General features: G+C 39.4%; 1 protein-coding gene across 4 annotated transcripts in view; it reads right to left on the bottom strand.

The window, feature by feature from the left end:
• Nucleotides 1-4,255: 4,255 nt before the first annotated feature.
• The window catches only part of ROBO1 (roundabout guidance receptor 1), a 266,683-nt gene continuing 245,853 nt past the window's right edge, over nucleotides 4,256-25,085 (bottom strand). For all 4 annotated transcript variants that reach the window (XM_058184557.1, XM_058184556.1, XM_058184554.1 and 1 more), the window contains 3 exons: nucleotides 9,323-9,631; nucleotides 6,930-7,126; nucleotides 4,256-6,016 (listed from right to left, as the gene is read on the bottom strand). In XM_058184557.1, the coding sequence (XP_058040540.1) occupies nucleotides 6,002-6,016; nucleotides 6,930-7,126; nucleotides 9,323-9,631 (521 nt within the window). In that variant the 3' untranslated portion in view covers nucleotides 4,256-6,001. The remainder of the gene's footprint in view (nucleotides 6,017-6,929; nucleotides 7,127-9,322; nucleotides 9,632-25,085) is intronic.

The raw sequence follows: 25,085 nt of genomic DNA, 5'->3' as shown, positions 1-25,085 counted from the left end.
GAAATAGGAAAATATCCATAACTATTAGAATATCAGCTCCATGCCGTTATACTGTTGGTATAACTTACTTATTGTGAAAAATAGTATTTGATATCTAATATTACATACTTTATTGAATTTTTCAACAAAATGTCTGATTGAAATCTGACCAAAGTTTGCAAAACAGGGGTGTCATAGGTGTATCCAAACATGCCTACCAAGCTGCTACATTCTGAACCACCTGAAGCTTTTGAATGATCTTCAATGGCAATGTCATGTAGAATACATTGCAGTAGTCGAACCAAGAGATGATTAGGGCACCAGAAACTATCTGGAGGGACTGCTGATCCAGGAAATGGTACAACTACTATCATATATTAGATTGGGTAGTGCAAAGGCACTGCTGGCCACATCAATCATCATCTAGTGAGATCTCTGAGTCCAGATAGAACCCCCAATTGTGAGATCACACCCGAGGTTAAAAATAGAATACTCTCAAATCCATGTGGTCATAAAACCTTCAGCTACACAGTCTTGGTAAAACTGAGTTCTTCCCTATCAGGCCTGCATAATCTTCCCTATCAGGCCTGCATAATCATTAGGAAAGAAGGCCGGCCAAGGGTTGACTGATAAAATTGGTTATCATATATGTATATATGATATAGAATACTAAATTCCAAACCTGCAGATGATCCTCTAGCAGCTCCATGTAAATGTTAAACAAGAGGGGAGAAAGTGTTGAGTTCTGTGCAGGGACTTTATATGCAAAGATGAGCAAGAATCAACGAATAAAAACATACAAGTAATTAATGCACAAATAATTAAGCTGGGAGGACCATATTTTCGAGATACCGTACTGTCACATTCTTGAAGCTACATAACAAAATTTTGTCACATAAGTCATCCAAAAGTTCTTGTTAGCTAATGGACAGTACATAATGATCTAAACACCATGATATTACAAATAAAAAAGAGGTAGATTAAATATTGATTTCAATCTCTTTCTATCACAAGTGGCAAGTTATAGGGCAGCAAGGGTCTGGACAAGTTGAAATAGACTGAAACTGAATTTTGCAAGATGGAGTTCATGTCAGTACATTGCAGGTTTTTAATATCTCTGTTTTGTGTCTTGGTGGAATGGCATTATGAAATAATGCTCTACTCCCAAGTTTGTGACTTGGGGGTAGAGCATACATGGGTTGGCACTAATGAAAATCCAGAGACTTGTTAGAATATAGTTCAGTTGCTAGTATGTATGTATGTATGTATGTATGTATGTATGTATGTATGTATGTATGTATGTATAAAACAAGGACTTGTGAAACTAGTGATTTGGACCTTGCACTGGCTACTTATTAATTTCCATGGTTAGTTCAAAATGTTGATGTTGATCCATACATCTCTGCCTGGTTTGATGCCAAGATACAGAATCTTCATGGCTATACTTCCACTATTTTAAACTACTCTTTTGAAAATTTCCTGGGAGAAAGTGTTTAGTAATTTCTTATCTAAAGTAAGAGATGGAAGCTTGTCGAAAGTGTTTCTTAGTTGTGGCACTACTACTCTAAAACATTCTTCACAGGAAATGTGAGCAGCCTCACATTAGGTTTAGAAAATTATTAAGAGCAGAACTATTTAAAGGGTCTTTGATGTCTGACTGCAATCTATTTATTTATTTCCAGGTATTTGTTTATTCTTGTTACAAGATATATGTATATTAGTTCTGTGATTTTAGTTTTGACCAGTTAATTGTAGTACATAGTTTAATGTAGTTGATTCAGTTGGGATAAATAAATAAAACTTGAGTACCCAGTGGTTATTTTCTAACTGTAGAGCAATAGTATCTGGTGTTATTAGTTTTTTTAAAAAATGTAACTCTATGAGTCTAAGAACAATTTAGTGGCATAATAAACTTGGCTGGAGCCAGGATACAGGAGTAGCAAAAGTTTTATTTAGTTTAAATATGTAATGATGAAAATATTGGGTTGGGACTGGAGAGTTTAAGTCTATCCTTAACCCAGAAATTCTCTGGATGATTTCCTCCCCATCCAGCTATCCTGCAGGGTTATTATTGTAGAAACATAATGGAAATCCCTGTGGAAGCCCCATGGCTTGGAAAACAATTGTGAGACTAGAGTTTGGCATAAAGAAATAAGAGATAAGAGATAAATATGTCTCTTTCTCAAATATGTTTACATATTTTGATAAATTATTACAATAATGGTAACTATAATGGTACAATAATGGTAATTAAAATGGTAACTAGAAATACTAATTGTATTTCTAGAATTTGCTAGAGAACTCTAAAAATCACTTTGTTCATTCAAATGCTGATTGATTAAAAAGCTCCCAGCAAGTTTTCTGTTGGCAGTCTTCATGTTACTGTTTTGCTTTCTCTTATCATTTTAGAGACAAAGGAGAGAGGAAACATTAATGGTATTTCATGAGGTGACCATACTGTTCTCATTGTGACACTAGAAACTGTTTAATTCAGAATTATATGGATTTGTTTTTTGAAGTGGAATAATTCATTGCCTGGATTTTCCATCTTGAAATTTAGCATTGCTCTTTATTGGAACGACGAGAAAAATTCAAATTCTGTACATGAAATTTTAAATCTAACTTTTCTAAGTTTTCAACACACAGCAAATAAAATAGCAATAATAATCATAATAATATCAAAGATAATTTCTTCAGCTTTGTCATCTTCTAGAAAACAAAACAAAAACTATAATAGGTTTGAAGGAAGTAGGTGTACTTTTGTTGCTTTAATAATAAGGATGAACTCCATGAAGCAAATATTGATATAGTTGTAAAAGAAACAATAGGCCTGGGATAAGGGAAAGGTAAGAGCTTTAATTTTATCTTAAGTTATTTTCCTGTGTTCACACTATTACATATTTTATGGACTGTTGGTAGGTCCTAAAACACAGATGCATGGCACACAAATTCCAATAAAATTAGCATCCTTTTCTCATTCTCTCTCTTGCTTTTTTGTTTGTGTGTGTCTTTATGTGTTGATGTAAATGTGCATGGTAACCTTCAGAAGAAAATTCAAACTGACATTTACAATCAGGGCTTAGTGTGAGATATGCATCCAGAAATAGCTTGGGACAGTGTCAGAGAATTAAGTCTTATTTCCTACAAACGTAAATTCTTTCTGGTCTTAAAGCCACGCTAATTCTTCTTTCTCCTGCCATCCAACTATTACCAATTTCTAGTCAATATAATCCAGGCATGATATCCAGGAACTGCAAAACAATATTCTTCAGGTAACAATGTCATAAATGGGAAACAAAGGAATCTTTCTGTCCCAGAAACCTCCTTGCAGTTTTTTGGTTTTTGGTTGTTCAATTGATTGTAGAAGGGCCACTGGGAGTGAATGGGAAAATTTCCCAAGTAAAATTTCAAAATCACTGCTTTTCCACAACTCCTGACAGGAAATTAGCAATCTGAGACTATTAGTGGGAACAAAGATACATACTTTGGAAACTGGTGGTTTCTTCTCATTGCAGACAGTAAGTAGGAGGAAGCTATACTTCTTGTTCATGCTAGTCAGATTAATCAGCTGGCTGTCAGAAATCAATCTCTTGGTTACTTATTTAGCAGTGACCTGATTAGGTCCCTGGCTAAAACCCCACCAATCATGTCCTCAAGTAAAATTATTTCCAAACAATATTTCCAAGAAAATCTTGAATATTGTATTGAACATTCAAACCTGAACTATTCCAAAAAGTACTCAAATTTGTTGAAAGGAAACCCCAGAAGTATTCAAAATTAGTGATCAGTCATACTAAATGCCTGCGAAAAATAAAACATTCTTGGAGGAAACTCTCTTATTCTAGTTTCTAGTAATAAGGATTTGTAGGATGGACTCGTATTCTCCAGTAAACCACACTGTTGTTGTTTTTTACTCCACATAACTGAATGATTGCTTTCAGTGCTGCATTTGGACTTAATAATAATAATAAAACTTATCTCGCTAATAAAATTTATCTCTAGGTGGCTTAGAACTAAGAGATCCAGTAAGTTTCCAATATAAGTAAATTGGCCCTTTGGGTAGAGAATCCAGGATAAATCACCTCCAACTGAGCTTTATCATTGCAAAGTCAGCTTTTATGAAATTTCTGAGCGTATAATTCTAATGTTTTGTTGCTTATAACATTACAATTTTTTTTGTTTGATTCACAATGAAAATGACCATTTGATTTTATACCCAATAATACAAAATGCTTTTAAGGAAGTTCTGGACAAAAAAGATCTTGACAAGAAGACAATATATTTGAGAATGTTTTTAATAAATAATGTGACAAAAATTACTTTTATGATTACTGATTCCTTGGTATGCAAAATTATGGCTAAAATATGGAAGTTTTTTTACATGAACATAATGAAAAACAATCACAAAGTTTGTTCCCTCAGTACTACACTCTTTTTATGGTAACATTTTCTTAAAAATTGACTAAATGAATTTTTTTTAGCCCTCAGTAAATACCAAAGTATTATTTTTTTATTTTTTCCTGATGAGGCTAGGCCTGAAAATTGTCCATAAACAAATACACAGTTTTTCCATTAGCATCGATGACAAAAAATATATTTATAATTACAAAAAAGATAATAAAAATCTACAGAGGACATCATCCTGTAATTTCAAAAGGAACTAATGGCTCTATTTTCAGTTTCTGTGGAAATTCAATGTCAAGATAAGCCACCACAAACTCAAGAATTTTAAATTCTTAAGATGATATAATGTTCTGCTTATGGTCCATTCTTAAGCTTTGCTACCTTTACCATCTGTGAAGCATTCAAATATTTCCAATACAAACACAGAACATTAACAAAGTATGAAAAAAGAACACAAAGTCTTAGCATCTTACAGTAAGACAAAAACTATTAATAGTTACAATGTTTTACAAATAAAGTTTAGTGATTGTGCTTTTAAAACCAAAAAAAAAAAAAAGACAAACAGTGCATTAAAAAAACAAAACGAAACACACCCTCCCCCAAAGAAATCCCAAGAACCAAACAACCATTAAGTGGCACTTTTTTTTTATTTAAGGTAAATTGACACTATAAAGTAGAGGTCTGAGATTTGGGCCAGTCAGGTTGATATCTTTCTCAATGATAGTATAAAATGTCCATTGCTTTTTAAAATTATTTTAAATAGCATTGATTGAGGCCAACAACTGCTTGACTCGTCTGATAAACTTAAATTATAATGTAACTGCCAAGTTCTCTCTGACATGCTTTCTTCCTATCCTAAAGAACACTTGCAGTAAAGAATGCAATGATTAAATGGATTAGGCTCTAGACAAATTAAATTACTAAAGGAATTCAAAAACTGTTTATGTATTTACACAATATGCCACCATAATCCAAATTGAATAAATTTGTATTTTGATAACAAAGGGATGTGACTGGTGGAAAACAATACAATGCCACAGACAGCAATACAGCCTGTATAATGACATTGTGTCTTCTGCATAGATGTAATTTTTTGCAACATTTTATTGGTTTATCAGTGGCAGTTTAAACCAGGTGGGGACAACCTAGTACCCTCAAGAATTTTGATAATACTACCCATAATTTTTAACTATTGGTTTATGGGAGTTTTAATCTAAGACGTCTGGAAAAGTATCAGGTTGACTATGCCTTTTATAAGGGTTTATAAATGCAACTCGTGACTTCTCTACATTGTACTGCTTTGTTTCCAATGAAAGAAAACAATCACTTTCTTTTTTGTCCAAAAAAATAGCACCAAAAAAAAAGCAGCTTAATTGGTCTCATGGACAGATCAAACACCCCCTCCATTACCTAAAATAAACATGGGATATTAATAATTAGATTTTTAAAAGAGTTTTAAAATAAAGATTCTGACAATAAGACAAAAAACATGAAAAAGTGGTCATTCTGATTGCACTGAACATTATTCTTTCTGGCATCAAATATCATCAGACTTGAGGCATCTTAAGTGATATCTTTGTGATTAAGTTTCAGAAATGTGTTACAGTACATCTCTTCTTCAGCTTTCGGTCTCCTGTAAAGTAATAACAAAATTTACTATGCATTATATTTCTCAAAGTATTTTTATGCCCCATTTCAGATATTGTAAGTATAAAAAAAAGTCAAATATAAGAAGTAGCCAAAACATTATGTAAGTTTTTAAAAAATTCTTTTAAATACAGGTAGCCTTTGACTTATCAGAGTTCATTTAGTGACTGTTCAAAATTATATCATCATTGAAAAAAGTGAGTTATGACTATTTTTCACATTTATGACAATTGTGGCCTCTTCATGGTCATGTGATCAAAATTCAGATGTTTGGCAATTGACTCATCTTTATGACTGTGTTGCAGTGTCCTGGAATCATGTGATAACTTTTTGTGACAAGCAAATCAATGGGGAAGCCGGATTCATTTAACTGTGTTACTAATGTAACAACTGCAATAATTCACTTAACAACTGTGGCAAGAAAGGTCGCAAAAAGGAGTAATATTCCCTTAACAAATGTTTCATTTAGCAACAGAAATTTTGGGCTCAATTGTGGTCATAAATTTAGGATTATCTGTAATTAGATTTTTGTTTTCAAATAGTTCTAATCAGGAAGTACAATAATTACTTCTTTATCATAATTATGGCTCTGATATATTTAAATTTCAAAGGTCTTTGATGCCTTGATTTTTATGATTGTATGATACACCATTATACATTTCAAACTGTATATCATATATTGATAATAAAGAGCAAAATCTGTATAGAAGTCCAACATTTTATAGATTTACTGGGCTTTAAATAAATATGAAGCTACTATACAACTGCAATTATAATTTTTCTACTATAACGCTAAAATTCTGTAAACTATCAATAAAAGGATGTTCTGCTTTGAGGACAAATGTTTAGGTTTCCACAAATATTTTCATATTTCTAATAACTACTGAAACTCATATTACCTGCAATTCATCTTCATCTTCTCCTTGCTCATAAGTTCCAAATACCTGCATTTCTGCAATATTCCTTCGACTTAAATTTGCTTGCTCTGTCTTTTGTCTACTTCCTGATCCTCTAGATGACATCGAGCTTGAAGAACTAGGATCTCTGGTATTATTAGATGTTGGAAATGTTGGTCTACAGTATGGCAAAATATCCTCTAAAAAGATATGTACATATGTTAGCAATGGCTTAGATAAAATGCTCACAAATCCAGCAAGTGTTTAAACATTTTAAATGATAAGAGTTCAGATTAAATTGATTTAAAGAAAAACTGAAAAACTTTGAAGTCAAGTAGAAAGATCTCTTCAATGGGAAAAAATGTCTGTTTACGTTCCAAGTTGGTAAGACTTTGGAGGTTGATTGCTATAAAGTACTATATGATTTGGCATTCAGGGATCTACAGGATCATTTCCACCACTCAGAATAAATCATACAATACAATAATTCTATAACAAACAGCTTGCGGCATCCATGAAGCACCTGCAGTTACTGCTTTTCAGTGGTGTACTTAAGTTGTAGTATATTCTCCCCCTTATGGTTAGTTTAGCTGCCTTCTTAGTGGTCTTACAAAACTTATAAAAACTGATTTAGATAACGTTTGGTGAATAATATTTTGGTATCATATTTTGGTCCCTTTCTGACAGAAATGGAAGATTGGTTGAGAAATGGGAAAAACAAACAAACAAAATAATAATCTAAACTTTGACCAAATTCTCTCTCTCTCTTCCCCCTGGATATTTAAATAACTTGATGATATTTATTGTTCTCATATATGAAATGCCAGGAAAGAGAATTATTTTCTGATCAGCAGATAAGTTGAGAACACACAAATTGGTTCATGTCAATTCATTGAAAATTCCTTATCATACACACCTATCCCCACATTCACAACAGCAAAAACAATATGAACATAGTGATCCTGTGATATTCTTTGAAAATTGGTTGTCTTTATGTGTCAGGGAGAAAGAGGAAGTGTGAGGGAAAATTGTGTGTGTGTGCGTGTGTGTGTGTGCGCGCATATATACAGGACTATTATTGTCACTTTTAAAAGTATCAAACCAGAAAATAATGGGAATGAATTATTCTGACTGCCAATACATTTAAAGATAACTAACAATAGACATATGATGGTCATAAGCAACAAGCTCTATTATGTAATCTAATATTATATATTTATGCCTCTGAATAGATTATAATCTGAGATCACTAATCCATTTATCTCAGTATTTGCAATAACTGGATACTAAAAGCCCTTTGTATTAAAGAATGGCAAATACTCAACTTTGAATATTTATTGAATAAAAAGTACGTGCTGCCTCATATTTTACTGTATATAGTTGTTAATCTAAACCTTACTTAGTTCTCTGACTTCCAGAACTGTCATTTTATCTTAAATACGGTAATTCCAATAGATGTTTAGATAGATGTTGGCTAGGATTAGTTTTATGAAGTGAAGATTTATTATTGACATAAATACATAGAGTAAGAAAGATATACATTGTGAAGTTTCTAACTCAAAAATTCTATAAATCATTAATCAATGCACAAAGCTTTTTCCTAGCATTTTAAAGACTGTTTTAGAAGATAATAAATTAATCATTAACAGTGCTTTCAATTTAGCAGCAGGTTTTGCCACTTGCTTTTTGCCATTAATATATAAATTGTAAAGCAAAAGGTACAAAATAGTGGAGTAACTTCCTACTGACTTATCCTAACCCATTGTCGTATACAACTTGCTTTGGTGTTCATTTATGTAATTTACTCAATTTTTAGTATGCTCTTTCATGTTCAAGTTAGCTGATATCAAGAGCTAGCCTGGATAACATTTTATACTGAGGATTGTAGAGATTTTTGTTGTAAACCTTACTGATTGTTCTAGAAAAACAGACCAGCTCAATATGACTTATCAACAATTTCCTTGTTCAGTATTTGTTGTCTCCATTACCCACTTAGATGCATGATAAATAACTCTCATTTTGTCATCTTATTTTGCTGTTACCAAAAGGCTGAATTTGTGTTTTGTTTTCTTGGGTTTTTTTTGCTTCTAGGAATATGCTTTTAAAGAAGTCGGGAAAATAAGATCATAGAAATAACCTAGAAGAGGTAAGTACACAACATTTCATAGGAGAAAATTAGGATTTATAAATTGTTTAATTTCTTTCCTGTTGAATAGCGTTTCGTACTATTTGTCTGTTTTTTTATTATTATATAATTTAAAGATTCAAGATACTGTGCTGTGCATAATCCCCTGCGAAATTTTTTTGCCAGTGTGAAATATACTTTAGTGTCTATGTGTTAACATGCAACATAGTCATTCATAAATATTGGAAATAAAATCAATGTATTTATTCACCTGGGAGAATATGCGTTTTTGCTGGTGTGCCATCTCGTCTTGCTGGTTTGTTTCCTCTTAGCTTACTATCACTTTGCTGTTCCTGTGATTCTCTACGCTCCCCTGAACATGTCCACATATCAGAATGCTGACAGCCATCAGAGCCTTCTTTTCCCTTATAGCCTATTCCTTTTCTTTCAACTGCTCTTTCTGTTCTTGGTTCTATAGAGGACAACTTTGGCAACATCACAGGCCGTATATCCACTTGAGATTTGGACTGGGCAGTAGGAGATTTTATAGCTGGAGGTGGCACTGGTGGGGGCGGTAGATCTACAAATGAGAGGAAAGGGGAAATTATCCAATAAATGTAACAAATTTAAGTTTACAATTAAATCTGTGCTTTTTATTGTTTTCATACATTTTGAAATCTTCTGAGAACACATTTATTAAGCATGACTCACCTAAATTCAATTCAAATATTTGTTGTAGGATTGTAAAACTACAGCTCCAGATTATGTCATTCTCTCATAATAATAATAATTGCATTTTAATAATTAAATAATTGAAATATTTCTATATCGAAACTTAGGACTACAGTAGGTATCAAGCTTTAAGATTAAAGATGCCATTTATTGAGAAATGTACAGTATTTCAAGGAATACAGTTGTCTATCAAATATTGATGTGTCTCAAAAACGTAAACATATTTAAAGTGTACATTGAGTAAGTACATAAAATCCAGTTATTAATTCAATATTTATGGTTTTTGTTACTCATTCACTAAGTTGTATCTGACTCTTTGTGACTCCATGAACCATAGCAAGCTATACTCCCCGTCTTCCTTAGTCTCCTGGAATTTGCTCAAATTCATGTTCATTGTACCAATAACATTATCAAATCATCTCACCCTCTGCCATCCTGTTCTCCTTTAGCCATCAATACTTCCCATCATCAGAATCTTTTCTAATGTATTACCTCTTCTCATTAGGTGGCCAAAGTATTTGAGCTTTAACTTCAATATTGTCCTTCCAAAGAACAGTCAGAGTTGATTTCTTTAGGATTGTCTGATTTGATCTCTTTGCAGTCCAAGCAACTCTCAAGAGTCTTCTCCAACATCACAATTTGAAAGCATGAATTCTTCAGTATTTAGCCTATCTTTTGATTCAATTCTCACATTTATACTTAGAAAACCACAGCTTTGACTATACAGTCCTTTCTCAGCAAGGTAATGTCTCTGCTTTTTAATATGCAGCCTAGATTTGCCAAAGCTTTCCTCCCAAGGAGCAAGTGTCTTTTAATTTTAATCACTGCAGTCTGCAGTAATCTCGGAGCAAAGAAAATAAAATCTGTCACTACTTCCATTTCTTCCCCTTTTATTTGCCAGGAAGTGATGGGACTAAATGCCCCATGATCCTAGTTTTTTTAATGTTGAGTTTCAAGCCAACTTTTGCACTTTCCTCTTTCACTCTCATTAAAAAGCTCTTCAGTTCCACTTCATTTTTTGCCATTAGAATGGTACTGTCTGCCTAATTGAGGTTGGCAATCTTAACTCTAACATATATTCATCCAACCCAGCATTTCGCATGATGTGCTCTGCATATAAGCTAAATAAGCACAGTGATAATATGTAGTCTTGTTGCACTCTTTTCCCTATTTTGGGAATCAGCAATCAGTTGTTTCATGTCTGGCTCTAATTGTTGCTTCTTGACCTGCATACAGGTTGCACATGAGACAGGTAAGGTGGTCTGGCACTCCCATTTAAGAACTTGCCATAGTAAATCGGACAATCAAAGGCATAGTCAATGAAGCAGAAGTAGATGTTGGTCTGGAACTCCTTTCTTTTCTCCATAGCCCAGCAAATGTTGGCAATTTGCTTTCTAATTCCTCTGTCTCTTCAAAACCCAACTTGTACTTCTGGTAATTCTCAGTTCACGTATTACTGAAGCCTAGGATTTTAAGCATAATCTTCTAGAATGTGAAATGCGTGCAATTGTATGGTAGTTTGAACACTGTTTGGCACTGCCCTTCTTTGGGATTGGAATGTAAACTGACATTTTTCAATCCTGTGGCCACTGTTGAGTTTTCCAAATTTGCTGGCGTATTGCGTGCAGCATTTCAATAACATCATCTTTTAGGATTTTAAATACCTGAGCTGGAATACTATCACCTTTGCTAGCTTTGTTGTTAAGAGTAAGTGGTAATAATTAAATACTAGTCTCACTCAGCTGTTGGTTGCCAGAAATGAGATAACAACCTACATTTGTCAGTTCAAGGGTAACTCAGTTATACAGCCATTAAAACATTGTACCCTAAATCTTAGAAGAGCACCATGTTGAATTGGTGCTGAAAGTGCCTTGCCTCATACTGACTTCCCCATACTGGAAACTAAGACACTGTCCTTTACAGGCTCTTCTTTCATGAGTGGTGCTCTCAAAATACATAAAGGCTCAGTGAGAACATTCATGTGTCGGCTAATCTCTGGTAGCACTTGCATGTTCTATATAATTTAGTTATAAAATAAAGTTGTAAAATTCAGTTACATAACTATTATTCTTTTATGGTAGACTATAACCAACCATATGTTAGGAAGAAACATGATAAAATGCTGATTCAATTTAAGGGAAATTAATTCAGTACTAATATATTTTGTAAAATAATAATAATGATAATTTGCTATATGCTAGTAACGATTGGCATAAAGAGTTATGCTCTTTATAGAACGCTTTATCAAAACCTGCAGAGAAGGTAGAGAAACATTCATTACACACATCATTCCTTGCTGAGAGGAATCCTTCAAATAAAAAAAGAAACTTTTCAGAGGTCAACACTATTTCACCCCTGTGGTATTTATTTAACAGCTCAACTCACAGAGAAAATCCAGAATCAATCTGCTTCATCTGCAGCAAACAGGCACACTTAGTTATTAAAAAAGAAAATGGAGGCCTCCATGGTGAGAAATAAAAAATAAATCACAGAGTGACATCAAACCAATATATGGAACTCAGAGGTAACTGGAAAAGGTCAGCTGCTTTCAATTATTTCATTTATTCATGTCTGCATATTGCTGCTTGCTTAAGAAAAACAATTAACCAGTTCTGTTTGATAGCATGTCCTACAGGGAAAATCCCATATGTACATTTAGAAAAAAAGAACTGCAATTTTCAACAAAATTGTACGGGGGTGGGATACAAGAACCATGGGAAAAAATCAATCTAACTATTCTGTTGTAAATTGAATGAAGGAAATGTAAATAGCTCCTTAAAATATTTCAGATGTAAGCCCGGGCTGCAAGTAGTCATGTCTTCAGTCAGAAGGTAAGACAATATGAATTAGCTGCTTTAAAACAGTCTTGTTTTCCTACTACTCCAACATTTGAGTATTTGAGCATCAAACATTTGATCATCACATCTATAAATGGCCAACACATCCATATGAAAAGCTTACTATTTTGCAGTACTCAGGACTGGTCTTGTAGAGCTTCAAAAAGTCTTTCCTGGGATACTGGGTATTGTATGCTATTGTGTTTCAGCTAATGCGTAGATTCAATATTCCAGGCAGTCTGACCTTCCATTTGACACAAAAAAACCATCACTAAAATCTACACCCTGAAATAGGGTGTAATATTTAGTACCAATAGTACTGTGGATGATGGGATTGTTATTAAGTAGTAATGAATGGTGGCACCTGATTAAATTCCTGAAAGTTCTGAAGTACAGTCACACAATATTAAATATATTATACTTCAGGAATTTGCCATTAAAGCTAGTAGTCTTACTAAAAATGAGATAGCCAAAACTTCTGGTTGCAGCGGAGAATATCTTTCTACAGTAAAATTAATACACTTATATACTAGAAGGAGATTGGTGGGCATATCTGATTGGAAAAAGTATTTTGGAGAAAAGCAAGATGCCTTCAACAGCCCTTTCATAAGGCCCTTGCATACTGTACATAATTTCAGTAAAAATTACCGTATATACTCGAGTATAAGCCGACCCGAATATAAGCCGAGGCACCTAATTTTACCACAAAAAACTGGGAAAAACTATTGACTCGAGTATAAGCCGAGGGTGGGAAATGAGGCAGCTACTGGTCAATGTAAAAAATAAAGATAGAGCCAAGTAAAATAACATGAATATTTATTTGAACGAAAAACAATAAAAGTGCAAAAGGGGGAAGGAGGATTCCCAGCTCTAAACAAAGGGAAATCCCGGAATGCCAGCGCGAAAGGTGGTGCTCGCGCTCCTCCTCCCTTGCTCAAAAGCCCCAACATGATATTGGAATTGGATGCCATTATATACCTGCTGAGGGGATAATTTGAATAACTTGAAAGATATAAAAGCTCTAAACATATTTGTTTAAAAATCTAAAATCTATACTTAAAATAAATGAATATAAAGTAATAAAGGTCTTTAAAGGTGTAATTCACTTTGCTGCTGAAAAGAAGGAAGCTTAACACCTTAAATGGTATTTATTAACTGAAATATCATCAAATCAAATATATAATGAGGTATATTATAATGACCTTTGTTTTCAGAAAGAAGCATGATGGAAGTTTTTCAATAAAGGGGGAAATATAGAAAAAACTTAGTGTCATGCTCATATATCATCTTTACAGATGTTGTTAACACTATACTATGGCAGCATATGATGGTACAATGTTTCAATCAATTTCAGGATGAAAAACTCATCAATGAGGAGGAGGAGTATAATTTATTAACCTTGTATGATATCAGTTTCTCAAGGACTCTAGAAGGACCCGAGGAAGAAATCTCTGCCCCCTCCCCACTTTCCCTTTCCAACCCAGCCTTCCAAGGGGACCCGAGAGGAAGAAATCTCTGCCCCCTCCCCACTTTCCCTTTCCAACCCAGCCTTCCAAGGGGACCTTTGAGGGAGAAATCTCTGCCCCCTCCCCACTTTCCCTTTCCAAGGCAGCCTTCCAAGAGGACCTCTCGAAAAGAGCGAAAGCTTTCTCCTGGTCGTTTTACCACCACCATACCCTCCACGCCGGCCATCCTAGGCTGGGTTAGAAACAAGGAGGGGGAAGTTCAAGGACCACATCGATGGCACGAGCTCAGATTGCCGGCTGGGGATGATGGGCGCTGCAGTGCGATCTCGGGAGAGACTAGGGGGGAAGAAAGAATGACTGTTTCCCCACACCCTAGGATTGGGGAAAACATTGACCCCCCCCCCTTAGTTGCGGGAGAAGGGTTGCGCTTCAAAGCGGTCGCCTCCATCCATCAATCCATCCTTCCTTCCTTCCTTCCTTCCATCCTTTTTTTTTTTCCCAGCGAGCGGTGCGTGTGTGTGACATGCAAGCAAGACGCCTCACGGGGCATGTGAACTGGGTATGTCTAGTTTAGGGGTGACATGATAGGAACATTCCAATATCTCAGGGGCTGCCACAAAGAAGGGGGAATCAAACTATTCTCCAAAGCACCTGAGGGCAGGACAAGAAGCATGGGTGGAAACTAATCAAGGAGAGAAGCAACCTAGAACTAAGGAGAAATTTCCTGACAGTTAGAACAATTAACCAGTGGAACAACTTGCCTCCAGAAGTTGTGAATGCTCTAACACTGGAAGTTTTTAAGAAGATATTGGATAAGCATTTGAAGTGGTATAAGGTTTCCTGCGTAAGCAGGGGTTAGACTAGAAGACCTCCAAGGTCCCTTCCAACTCTATTATTCTGTTTTTTTGTTCTGTTTTCTTTCTAATCTATCTATCTATCTATCTATCTATCTATCTATCTATCTATCTATCTATCTATCTATCTATCTATCTATCTATCTATCTATCTAATTAGCTAGCTAGCTATCATTATCTCGCTTCAAAAGACAAAACCTAAACACGGTTGTAGCTGAATAGCCCTACATAATTTAGCTTTTTCCAAGCTGGTGATTTCCAAAGGCTTTGAATGCGACTTTCCTCATCCTCTGCCAGGATAAGCTGATGTGCTCAGAAGGCTGGGAATGGTGGCACCTGATTAAATTCCTGAAAGTTCTGAAGTACAGTCACACAATATTAAATATATTATACTTCAGGAATTTGCCATTAAAGCTAGTAGTCTTACTAAAAATGAGATAGCCAAAACTTCTGGTTGCAGCGGAGAATATCTTTCTACAGTAAAATTAATACACTTATCCTAGAAGGAGTTTGGTGGGCATATCTGATTGGAAAAAGTATTTTGGAGAAAAGCAAGATGCCTTCAACAGCCCTTTCATAAGGCCCTTGCATACTGTACATAATTTCAGTAAAAATTATGTTAAAAAAATCACTCGAAAGATTTTTACGAAATAAAACTGTATATCCTTCAGCTTGATTGGTATTTATTACCAAGTTTTGGCAAAACATTGGCAGGTGTTGCAAAAAGATATCTGTTTAGAAAAGTATTGTCAGAAATATAAATTCACCCTACAACTTTTCTTTGTTAGATCAATAGGCATATTTACCTGCTATTCCTTAGAATGTTGTTGCTAATTAAAAGAAGCCTGGGAAATCTTTTCAGAGCCATAAAGCTTTGAGAAAGTCTTTTATTCAGGCTAGGGGGGAACACCTTTAACCCAATAGAATTACCTGGATCAACCTTTCCCACACTTTGCTTCTTTTACAATCTCTTTCATTCAACTCTGATACTTTTTTGTTTTCTATTTCTCAAAAAATCTATCTGAACTTGTAATATTTGCATCTTAAGGCACACATGTATAAAAGAAGGAAAACGCCACTCATCTCATCTTCTTTTTTTATTTCTTTCCATAACTGAATTTTAGAGAACTTTCTCTCCTTACTAATCTTTTGCCTCTCGGGAGGGGGGGAGATTACCTTTTTACCTACTCTGAAGCAAGATTTGAGCTGTCTGAGGCCAGACCCACCAGCCTGGAGCGGATTTTACCTCAAGAAATCTGAGCTGAAGTCTGTTAGAGTCTTCCAATAGGCTGGGTGTAAATACAGTCATGAATTGAACTTAGTACAATGGCTTCTTAGATTTTAGAGAACAATTGTCTTGGATCCTTGGCTGCATTTGAATCCTGGGAGAGCCAGCTGTCTTCACCTGATTAGATAATTCCAAAATCAGAAAAAAAGATATACACACTACCCACCCTTTGAACTGATTTGAGTCCCTGATTCCTGAACAACTGTGATTTTAGCAAGCCAAGTAACAAAGTGAGCTCACCCAGCCAAAGACTACTGCAAAGCAATTACTGATAACAACTCCTATTGTCTTTCTCTTCCAAGTCTTGAAGAAACCATCTGACCCTGGCCTTCAGGAACAAAATCTCTATGTATAGTAATTATTTGTCCTCCTTCCCTTTTCTTCTTCAGTCCAGAAATATTCTCTGTTTTTCTTTTCTCTTTTCTAAGACAGGAAACCTCTAGAATTCTGATATTCTGTTGCAAAAAGTATCAGAGAATATGATATTCTTTGCCACAGGTTTCTGCCTTCTCTTATACCTGATAACTGTGTAAAATAGAACACTTCTTGAAACCTTTCACCCATACCTGGCCCATTCTGAATTCCTGCTTATCTTTCTTTTACTGAACTGAATGTGCTATTTTCTGAACTTCCATTTTTCTCTGTGAAAGCCAGGAATTCATTGCAGTCCTGTCACCAAAATGTACTCTTATATTTCAAATGTTAAAAAAATGAACCTATATTTAATAAAAGTGCAATTTATTCACTCATCTTTGAGCCTGGGACAGCAGTCCCCAACCTTTGCAGTTTTGTAGTCCGGCTGGGATGGGGGGGAAGAGGGGAAACGGGCTGCATGGGCAATGGGCCAGCACACAGCTCCCCTCACATGCACCCGGTTCCAAAGCCCATGGGGGTTGGGGAATCTAAAGCCAATGAAATGTTTGGTTAAAAAAATAGAATTTATTTAGATACTGTATATAGTATTTGAACTAGAAAATAGACCAGAAAAGGCATTGGGTCAATAGAAAACAAGGGAATACTTACCTTACTTTTAAAAGTTATTTATAGGATAGGACAAGAAACAAAGACTTTAAATTGCAAAGAAGTATAGTCAGACCCAGACCCAAAACAACATAGTGAAATCCAATCAAGTCAAATTCTTTATTGGACAGAATTTTGCCAGCTATAATTTACTGTATTAGATGTATCCTGAGAGATTCTAAGGTGTGGCTACCCGCTTTCCCCCTCCTCCATCCAGTTCACAACTCCATAGTCTCTTAATTTGGTTCCTCTCTGAAATGTATTGCTTCCTCTCAGGAAAGTTCTGCCAAGATTCCCTTCCACTGTTTTCCTGAAGCACATTCAATTTTGATTGAACATCAGAAAATGTCTTAGTGATAAGAACTGTGCAACAGCGGAACAGAGTGCCTCTTGAGTTAATGAAATGCCCCTCATTAGAAATATTTCAACAAAACCTGGAAGGCTATGTCTCAGGCCCTACCATAGTGGTAGATTCTTTGTGGAAGGTTGAGTCAGATGATCTTCAAGATCCCTTATATCCTACAATTTTTTGAATATAGAAAATCAATTGCTATAACCAAATACAAACAAGGGATTCTGATGACATCAGTCTGAAAATTCTTATTCATTTCAAATGTGAAATTGGTGATCTTCTACCAAAATAATAAATAATTAGCATAGCCCTGCTTTATCAGCAGCATTTTCATGTTGCAAATTACACAAAGACTTACAGCTGCTACTGTGTTTCTCTACTCTCTGAGCTGTTCTGGCTCTTCCATCTGGATAAGAACTTCTGTGACTGACTGCAAACAGCCGATCTTTGATAGGCTAGTTATCAGTGGTGAAATCCGCCACAGTTTGCCACTGGTTCACTGCCCACGCATGCGTAGTGCGCACCAAATGCACACTGTGCACGCACGCATGTGTGGTACACACCAAACATGTGCTTCGTGCGGAAAAAGGATGCTTAACAAGGTAAGTAGAAAAGCGAGGGGTGGATTTTTATTTTTTTTAATTAAATTTCTATACCGCCCTTCTCCCGAAGGACTCAGGGCGGTGTACAGCCGAAATAAAACACAGAATATGTACAATTAAAAGAATTTAAAATGAACTATTACTATGCGGCCGATAATTAAAACATTTAAAAATTTAAAATATTATTAAAACCCCCAATTTAAAAGCAACTATTTATGCCAGTCCTGCTTGGATGAATAAATATGTTTTAAGCTCACGACGAAAGGTCCGAAGATCAGGCACTTGACGTAAGCCAGGGGGGAGTTCGTTCCAGAGTGTTGGTGCTCCCACAGAGAAGGCCCTACTCCTGGGGGCTGCCAGCCAACATTGTTTGGCGGATGGCACCCTGAGAAGGCCCTCTCTGTGAGAGCGTACGGGTCGGTGGGAGGCATAAGGTAGCAGCAGGCGGTCTCGTAAGTACCCGGGTCCTAAGCCATGGAGCGCTTTAAAGGTGGTAACCAGAATCTTGAAGCGCACCCGAAAGACTACAGGAAGCCAGTGCAGACTACGGAGCAGTGGTGTTACATGGGAGCCACGAATGGCTCCCGTTACCACTCGCGCAGCTGCATTCTGGACCAACTGCAGCCTCCGGGTGCACCTCAAGGGCAGCCCCATGTAGAGAGGATTGCAATAATCCAGCCGAGACGTAACCAGAGCGTGAGTGACCATGCATAAGGCATCCCGGTCAAGGAAGGGACACAACTGGTGAACCAAGCGAACTTGGTAAAAGGCCCTCCTGGTGATGGCCGCCAGATGTTCATCAAAGGACAACCGACCATCCAGGAGGACGCCCAAGTTGCGAACCACCTCCTTTGGGGCCACTAACTCGCCCCCAACAGTCAGCTGCAGAAGCAGCTGACTGTACCGGGGTGCCGGCATCCACAGCCACTCCGTCTTGGAGGGATTGAGCTTGAGTCTGTTTCTCCCCATCCAGACCCGTACGGCTTCCAGGCACCGGGACAGCACTTCGACCGCTTCGTTGGGGTGGTCCGGGGTGGAAAAGTACAGCTGAGTATCATCAGCGTACAGATGATAACTCACCCCGAAACCACTGATGACCTCACCCAGTGGCTTCATATAGATGTTGAACAGGGTAGGCGAGAGAATCGACCCCTGCGGTACCCCACAAGTGAGGCACCTCGAGGACGACCTCTGCCCCCCTGTCAACACCGTCTGCGACCGGTCGGAGAGATAGGAGGAGAACCACCGATAAACGGTGCCTCCCACTCCCAACCCCTCCAACCGGCGCAGCAAGATACCATGGTCGATGGTATCAAAAGCCGCTGAGAGGTCTAATAGGACCAAGGCAGAGGAACAACCCCTGTCCCTGGCCCTCCAGAGGTCATCCACCAACGCGACCAAAGCCGTCTCCGTGCTGTAACCGGGTCGGAAGCCGGACTGGAACGGGTCTAGATAGACAGCTTCCTCCAGGTGCCGGGGAAGCTGCCATGCAACCACACTCTCTACAACCTTCGCTAAAAGCCAAGGTTGGAGACTGACGACATCACCCCAAAATAGCTGGGTCCAGGGAAGGCTTCTTCAGGAGAGGTCTCACCACCGCCTCCTTCAAGGTGGTGGGGAAAGCCCCTTCAACCAAAGAAGCATTTATAATCCCCTGGAGCCAGCCTCCTGTCACTTCCTGAGCAGCCAGTACTAACCAGGAAGGGCACGGGTCCAGTAAACACGTAGTTGCATTCAACCTCCCCAGCAACCTGTCCACGTCCTCGAGAGCCACAGACTCAAACTCATCCCAAATAACCTCAACAAGACGAGTCTCTGCCGCCTCGGCTGAATCATCACAATCATGATCCAAGCCATCACGAAGCTGAACGATTTTATCGTATAGATAACCGTTAAACTCCTCAGCTCGTCCCTGCAGGGGGTCATCCCATCCCTCCTGTTGAAGGAGGGAACGGGTCACTCGAAACAGGGCGGCCGGGCGGTTATCTGCCGATGCAATGAGGGTGGAAACGTAGGAACGTTTCGCCTCCCTCATTGCCACTAGGTAGGTCCTAGTAAAGGACCTCACTAGTGTCCGATCAGCCTCGGAACGGTAGGACTTCCAAACACTCTCTAGACGTCTTCTCCGGCGTTTCATCTCTCTCAGCTCCCCGGAGAACCAGGGAGCCAATTGAGATCTGCGCCGGGTCAGAGGCCACAAAGGCGCGACACGGTCCAAAGCCCCAGCCACGGCCCGTTCCCAAGCCGCAACTAGTTCTTCAGTCGTGCCGTGGGTAAGATCCTCAGGAAACGGCCCAAGCTCCGTCAGGAACCTCTCCGGGTCCATCAGGTGCCTGGGACGGAACCAACGCATCGGCTCCGTCTCCCTGCGGTGGTGAGCAGCGGTTCGAAAGTCTAGGCGAAGGAGAAAATGATCTGACCATGACAACGGTTCTTTCACTATATCTCCTAAATCCAGATCATTTACCCACTGACCAGAGATAAAAATCAAATCTAGCGCGCCTCCCCCAATGTGTGTAGGGCCATCAGTTACTTGAATCAGGTCCAAGGCCGTCATGGAGGCCTGGAACTCCTGAACCACTGTTGATGACAAGCCGGCCGATGGCAAGTTGAAATCTCCCAAGACCAAAAGTCTGGGAATCTCAACCGCCACGCCAGCAAGCACCTCCAGTAGTTCAGGTAGGGCTGTGGCCACGCAGCAAGGAGCCAGGTACGTGATCAACAACCCCATCTGATTTCGATGGCCCCACTTCACAAGGAGGGATTCACAGCCAGCTATCTGAGGAACAGTGGACTCCCTCGGCTCCAGACTTTCCCTAATCACAACCGCCACCCCCCCACCCCTACCCTGGGTCCTCGGCTGATGGAATGCACGGAAACCCGGAGGGCACAGTTCAACCAGGGGTACACCCCCTTCTGTGCCCAGCCAGGTCTCCGTAATGCCCATAAAGTCCGCGGACTCCCTCTGAATCAGGTCACAAATCAGGGGAGCCTTATTAACCACGGACCGGGCATTGCAGAGCATCAGCCGTAGACCCAGGCTCTGAGGATCCTGACCATCCAGGGAACGAGTAAGGACTGGGGGGCCGGAGCACGTGATCGCCTTTAAACATCGACCACGTGCTCCCAACGAACGATACGGCCCCCTGCCTCCGCCATATCTGCCCCTCCCACTTACCGTACAGATGGAATAATGCTCTTTGCTCTGTTCAGACCCCTCCCCCCTGCCTTCGGACCAGCTAAAATAGTGTCGTGAGCACGCGCTAGGACTGGACATACCCTCCCCGACGGGTTTCCCCCAACACCCGCCCTTGCCCTCCCCCCCTTTAAAAATTCCCTCTCTAAAAATCCCCAAAGGCTCTTTCTCTTCGCATGCCACCTCTGTGGGTCCCAAAACCCGTCATGGAGGCCGGCCCTTGGTAACAAAACGGGCCATTCCTGCGAGGCGGGGGCACCTCACAGTAGCAAAAGTTCATGTGCTGAGTAACGCATAGAAAAAATGAGAATCGGCGACAGATGATAAGATGGTAAAAATCCAGGTTGGCAGAACATTGATAAATGATGGAACTTCCAGTGGGTATCCAGTTGACCAATAAGACCAATAGGGGCTGGAACAGGATGACGAAGATGGTATAACGGAAGAAGATAGACAGATGGGATCCATGGTAAATAGTCCATAAATAACGTCCTTGTAAGATCTTAATAAGTCAAGGACAGCCACCAATCTGTCCAAAGTCCAGTCCAGGAAACCATTGGATAGAAACCGTCCCCTACCATTACTTTGTATTGTGATACAATCAAAGGGACATTAGGACAGGAACGGTAGGCACGTTGGTGCTCTTATGCATGCCCTTTACAGACCTCTTAGGAATGGAGTGAGGTCAATAGTAGACAGTTTTTGGTTAAAGCTTTGGGGATTTTGGGAAGAGACCACAGAGTCTGGTAGTGCATTCCAGGCATTAACAACTCTGTTACTGAAGTCATATTTTCTGCAATCAAGATTGGAGCGATTCACTCCCCGCCCCGCGGGACCCGAGCCAAGCGGTCGCAGTCCAGCGAGCGGTGAAAGCGACATGCGGCGCCGCTCCGCTTTCACCGTTCGGCTGGACTGCGACCGGCTTGGCTCTCTGTAACTCCGCCAGGCTGTGCGAAGAAACCATTTAAAAGCCCGCCAGCCTTTCTTCTCCTCCGTGCTTCAGAAGTTGGGCTTTTAAATGGTTTCTTCGCGGCACAGCCTGGCGAGTTACTGCGGACCAACAAGCGGTCCCAGTCCAGCGAGCGGTGAAAGCGACGCCGCGCTCGCTTTCACCGTTCGGCTGGACTGCGACGGCTTGGCTCGGGTCGCAGTAACTCCGCCAGGCTGTGCAGCGAAGAAACCATTTAAAAGCCCAACTTCTGAAGCACGGAGGAAGAAAGAAAGCCTGGCGGGGCTTTTAAATGGTTTCTTCGGCACAGCCTGGCGGAGTTACTGCGGACCCGAGCCAAGCGGTCGCAGTCCAGCGAGCGGTGAAAGCGACATGCGGCGCCGCTCCGCTTTCACCGTTCGGCTGGACTGCGACCGGCTTGGCTCGGGTCGCAGTAACTCCCGCCAGGCTGTGCAGCGAAGAAACCATTTAAAAGCCCAACTTCTGAAGCACGGAGAAGAAAGAAAGCCCTGGCGGGGCTTTTAAATGGTTTCTTCGCGGCCTGGCGGCGATGCTATGACGAAGAAGAGCGCCAGCCGAACGGTGAAAGCGGAGTGGCGCCGGCATGTCGCTTTCACCGCTCGCTGGACTGCGACCGGCAGCTCGGGTCGCAGTAACTCCCGCCAGGCTGTGCAGCGAAGAAACCATTTAAAAGCCCAACTTCTGAAGCACGGAGGAGAAGAAAGCCTGGCGGGGCTTTTAAATGGTTTCTTCGCGGCACAGCCTGGCGGAGTTACTGCGGACCCGAGCAAGCCGGTCCCAGTCCAGCGAGCGGTGAAAGCGGAGCGGCGCCGGCATGTCGCTTTCACCGCTCGCTGGACTGCGACCGGCTTGGCTCAGGTCCGCGGCGAACTGCTCAGCCTTGGGCAAATCCGCGGACGATCTCGCCGCCTCTTTGGCGTCTCCTGTGCGGGGTTCCCGAAGTACATCAAGACGTAGACTCGAGTATAAGCCGAGGGGGCGCTTTTCAGCACAAAAAACGTGCTGAAAAACTCGGCTTATACTCGAGTATATACGGTATGTTAAAAAATCACTTGAAAGATTTTTACGAAATAAAACTGTATATCCTTCAGCTTGATTGGTATTTATTACCAAGTTTTGGCAAAACATTGGCAGGTGTTGCAAAAAGATATCTGTTTAGAAAAGTATTGTCAGAAATATAAATTCACCCTACAACTTTTCTTTGTTAGATCAATAGGCATATTTACCTGCTATTCCTTAGAATGTTGTTGCTAATTAAAAGAAGCCTGGGAAATCTTTTCAGAGCCATAAAGCTTTGAGAAAGTCTTTTATTCAGGCTAGGGGGGAACACCTTTAACCCAATAGAATTACCTGGATCAACCTTTCCCACACTTTGCTTCTTTTACAATCTCTTTCATTCAACTCTGATACTTTTTTGTTTTCTATTTCTCAAAAAATCTATCTGAACTTGTAATATTTGCATCTTAAGGCACACATGTATAAAAGAAGGAAAACGCCACTCATCTCATCTTCTTTTTTTATTTCTTTCCATAACTGAATTTTAGAGAACTTTCTCTCCTTACTAATCTTTTGCCTCTCGGGAGGGGGGGAGATTACCTTTTTACCTACTCTGAAGCAAGATTTGAGCTGTCTGAGGCCAGACCCACCAGCCTGGAGCGGATTTTACCTCAAGAAATCTGAGCTGAAGTCTGTTAGAGTCTTCCAATAGGCTGGGTGTAAATACAGTCATGAATTGAACTTAGTACAATGGCTTCTTAGATTTTAGAGAACAATTGTCTTGGATCCTTGGCTGCATTTGAATCCTGGGAGAGCCAGCTGTCTTCACCTGATTAGCTGATTCCAAAATCAGAAAAAAAGATATACACACTACCCACCCTTTGAACTGATTTGAGTCCCTGATTCCTGAACAACTGTGATTTTAGCAAGCCAAGTAACAAAGTGAGCACACCCAGCCAAAGACTACTGCAAAGCAATTACTGATAACAACTCCTATTGTCTTTCTCTTCCAAGTCTTGAAGAAACCATCTGACCCTGGCCTTCAGGAACAAAATCTCTATGTATGGTAATTATTTGTCCTCCTTCCCTTTTCTTCTTCAGTCCAGAAATATTCTCTGTTTTTCTTTTCTCTTTTCTAAGACAGGAAACCTCTAGAATTCTGATATTCTGTTGCAAAAAGTATCAGAGAATATGATATTCTTTGCCACAGGTTTCTGCCTTCTCTTATACCTGATAACTGTGTAAAATAGAACACTTCTTGAAACCTTTCACCCATACCTGGCCCATTCTGAATTCCTGCTTATCTTTCTTTTACTGAACTGAATGTGCTATTTTCTGAACTTCCATTTTTCTCTGTGAAAGCCAGGAATTCATTGCAGTCCTGTCACCAAAATGTACTCTTATATTTCAAATGTTAAAAAAATGAACCTATATTTAATAAAAGTACAATTTATTCACTCATCTTTGAGCCTGGGACAGCAGTCCCCAACCTTTGCAGTTTTGTCGTCCGGCTGGGATGGGGGGGGGGGGGAAGAGGGGAAACGGGCTGCATGGGCAATGGGCCAGCACACAGCTCCCCTCACATGCACCCGGTTCCAAAGCCCATGGGGGTTGGGGAATCTAAAGCCAATGAAATGTTTGGTTAAAAAAAATAGAATTTATTTAGATACTGTATATAGTATTTGAAATAGAAAATAGACCAGAAAAGGCATTGGGTCAAT

The sequence above is a fragment of the Ahaetulla prasina genome, chromosome 5 (assembly GCF_028640845.1).
Source record: "Ahaetulla prasina isolate Xishuangbanna chromosome 5, ASM2864084v1, whole genome shotgun sequence".
Taxonomy (NCBI): Eukaryota; Metazoa; Chordata; class Lepidosauria; order Squamata; family Colubridae; genus Ahaetulla; species Ahaetulla prasina.
This window is presented reverse-complemented; position numbering and strand designations above follow the sequence as displayed.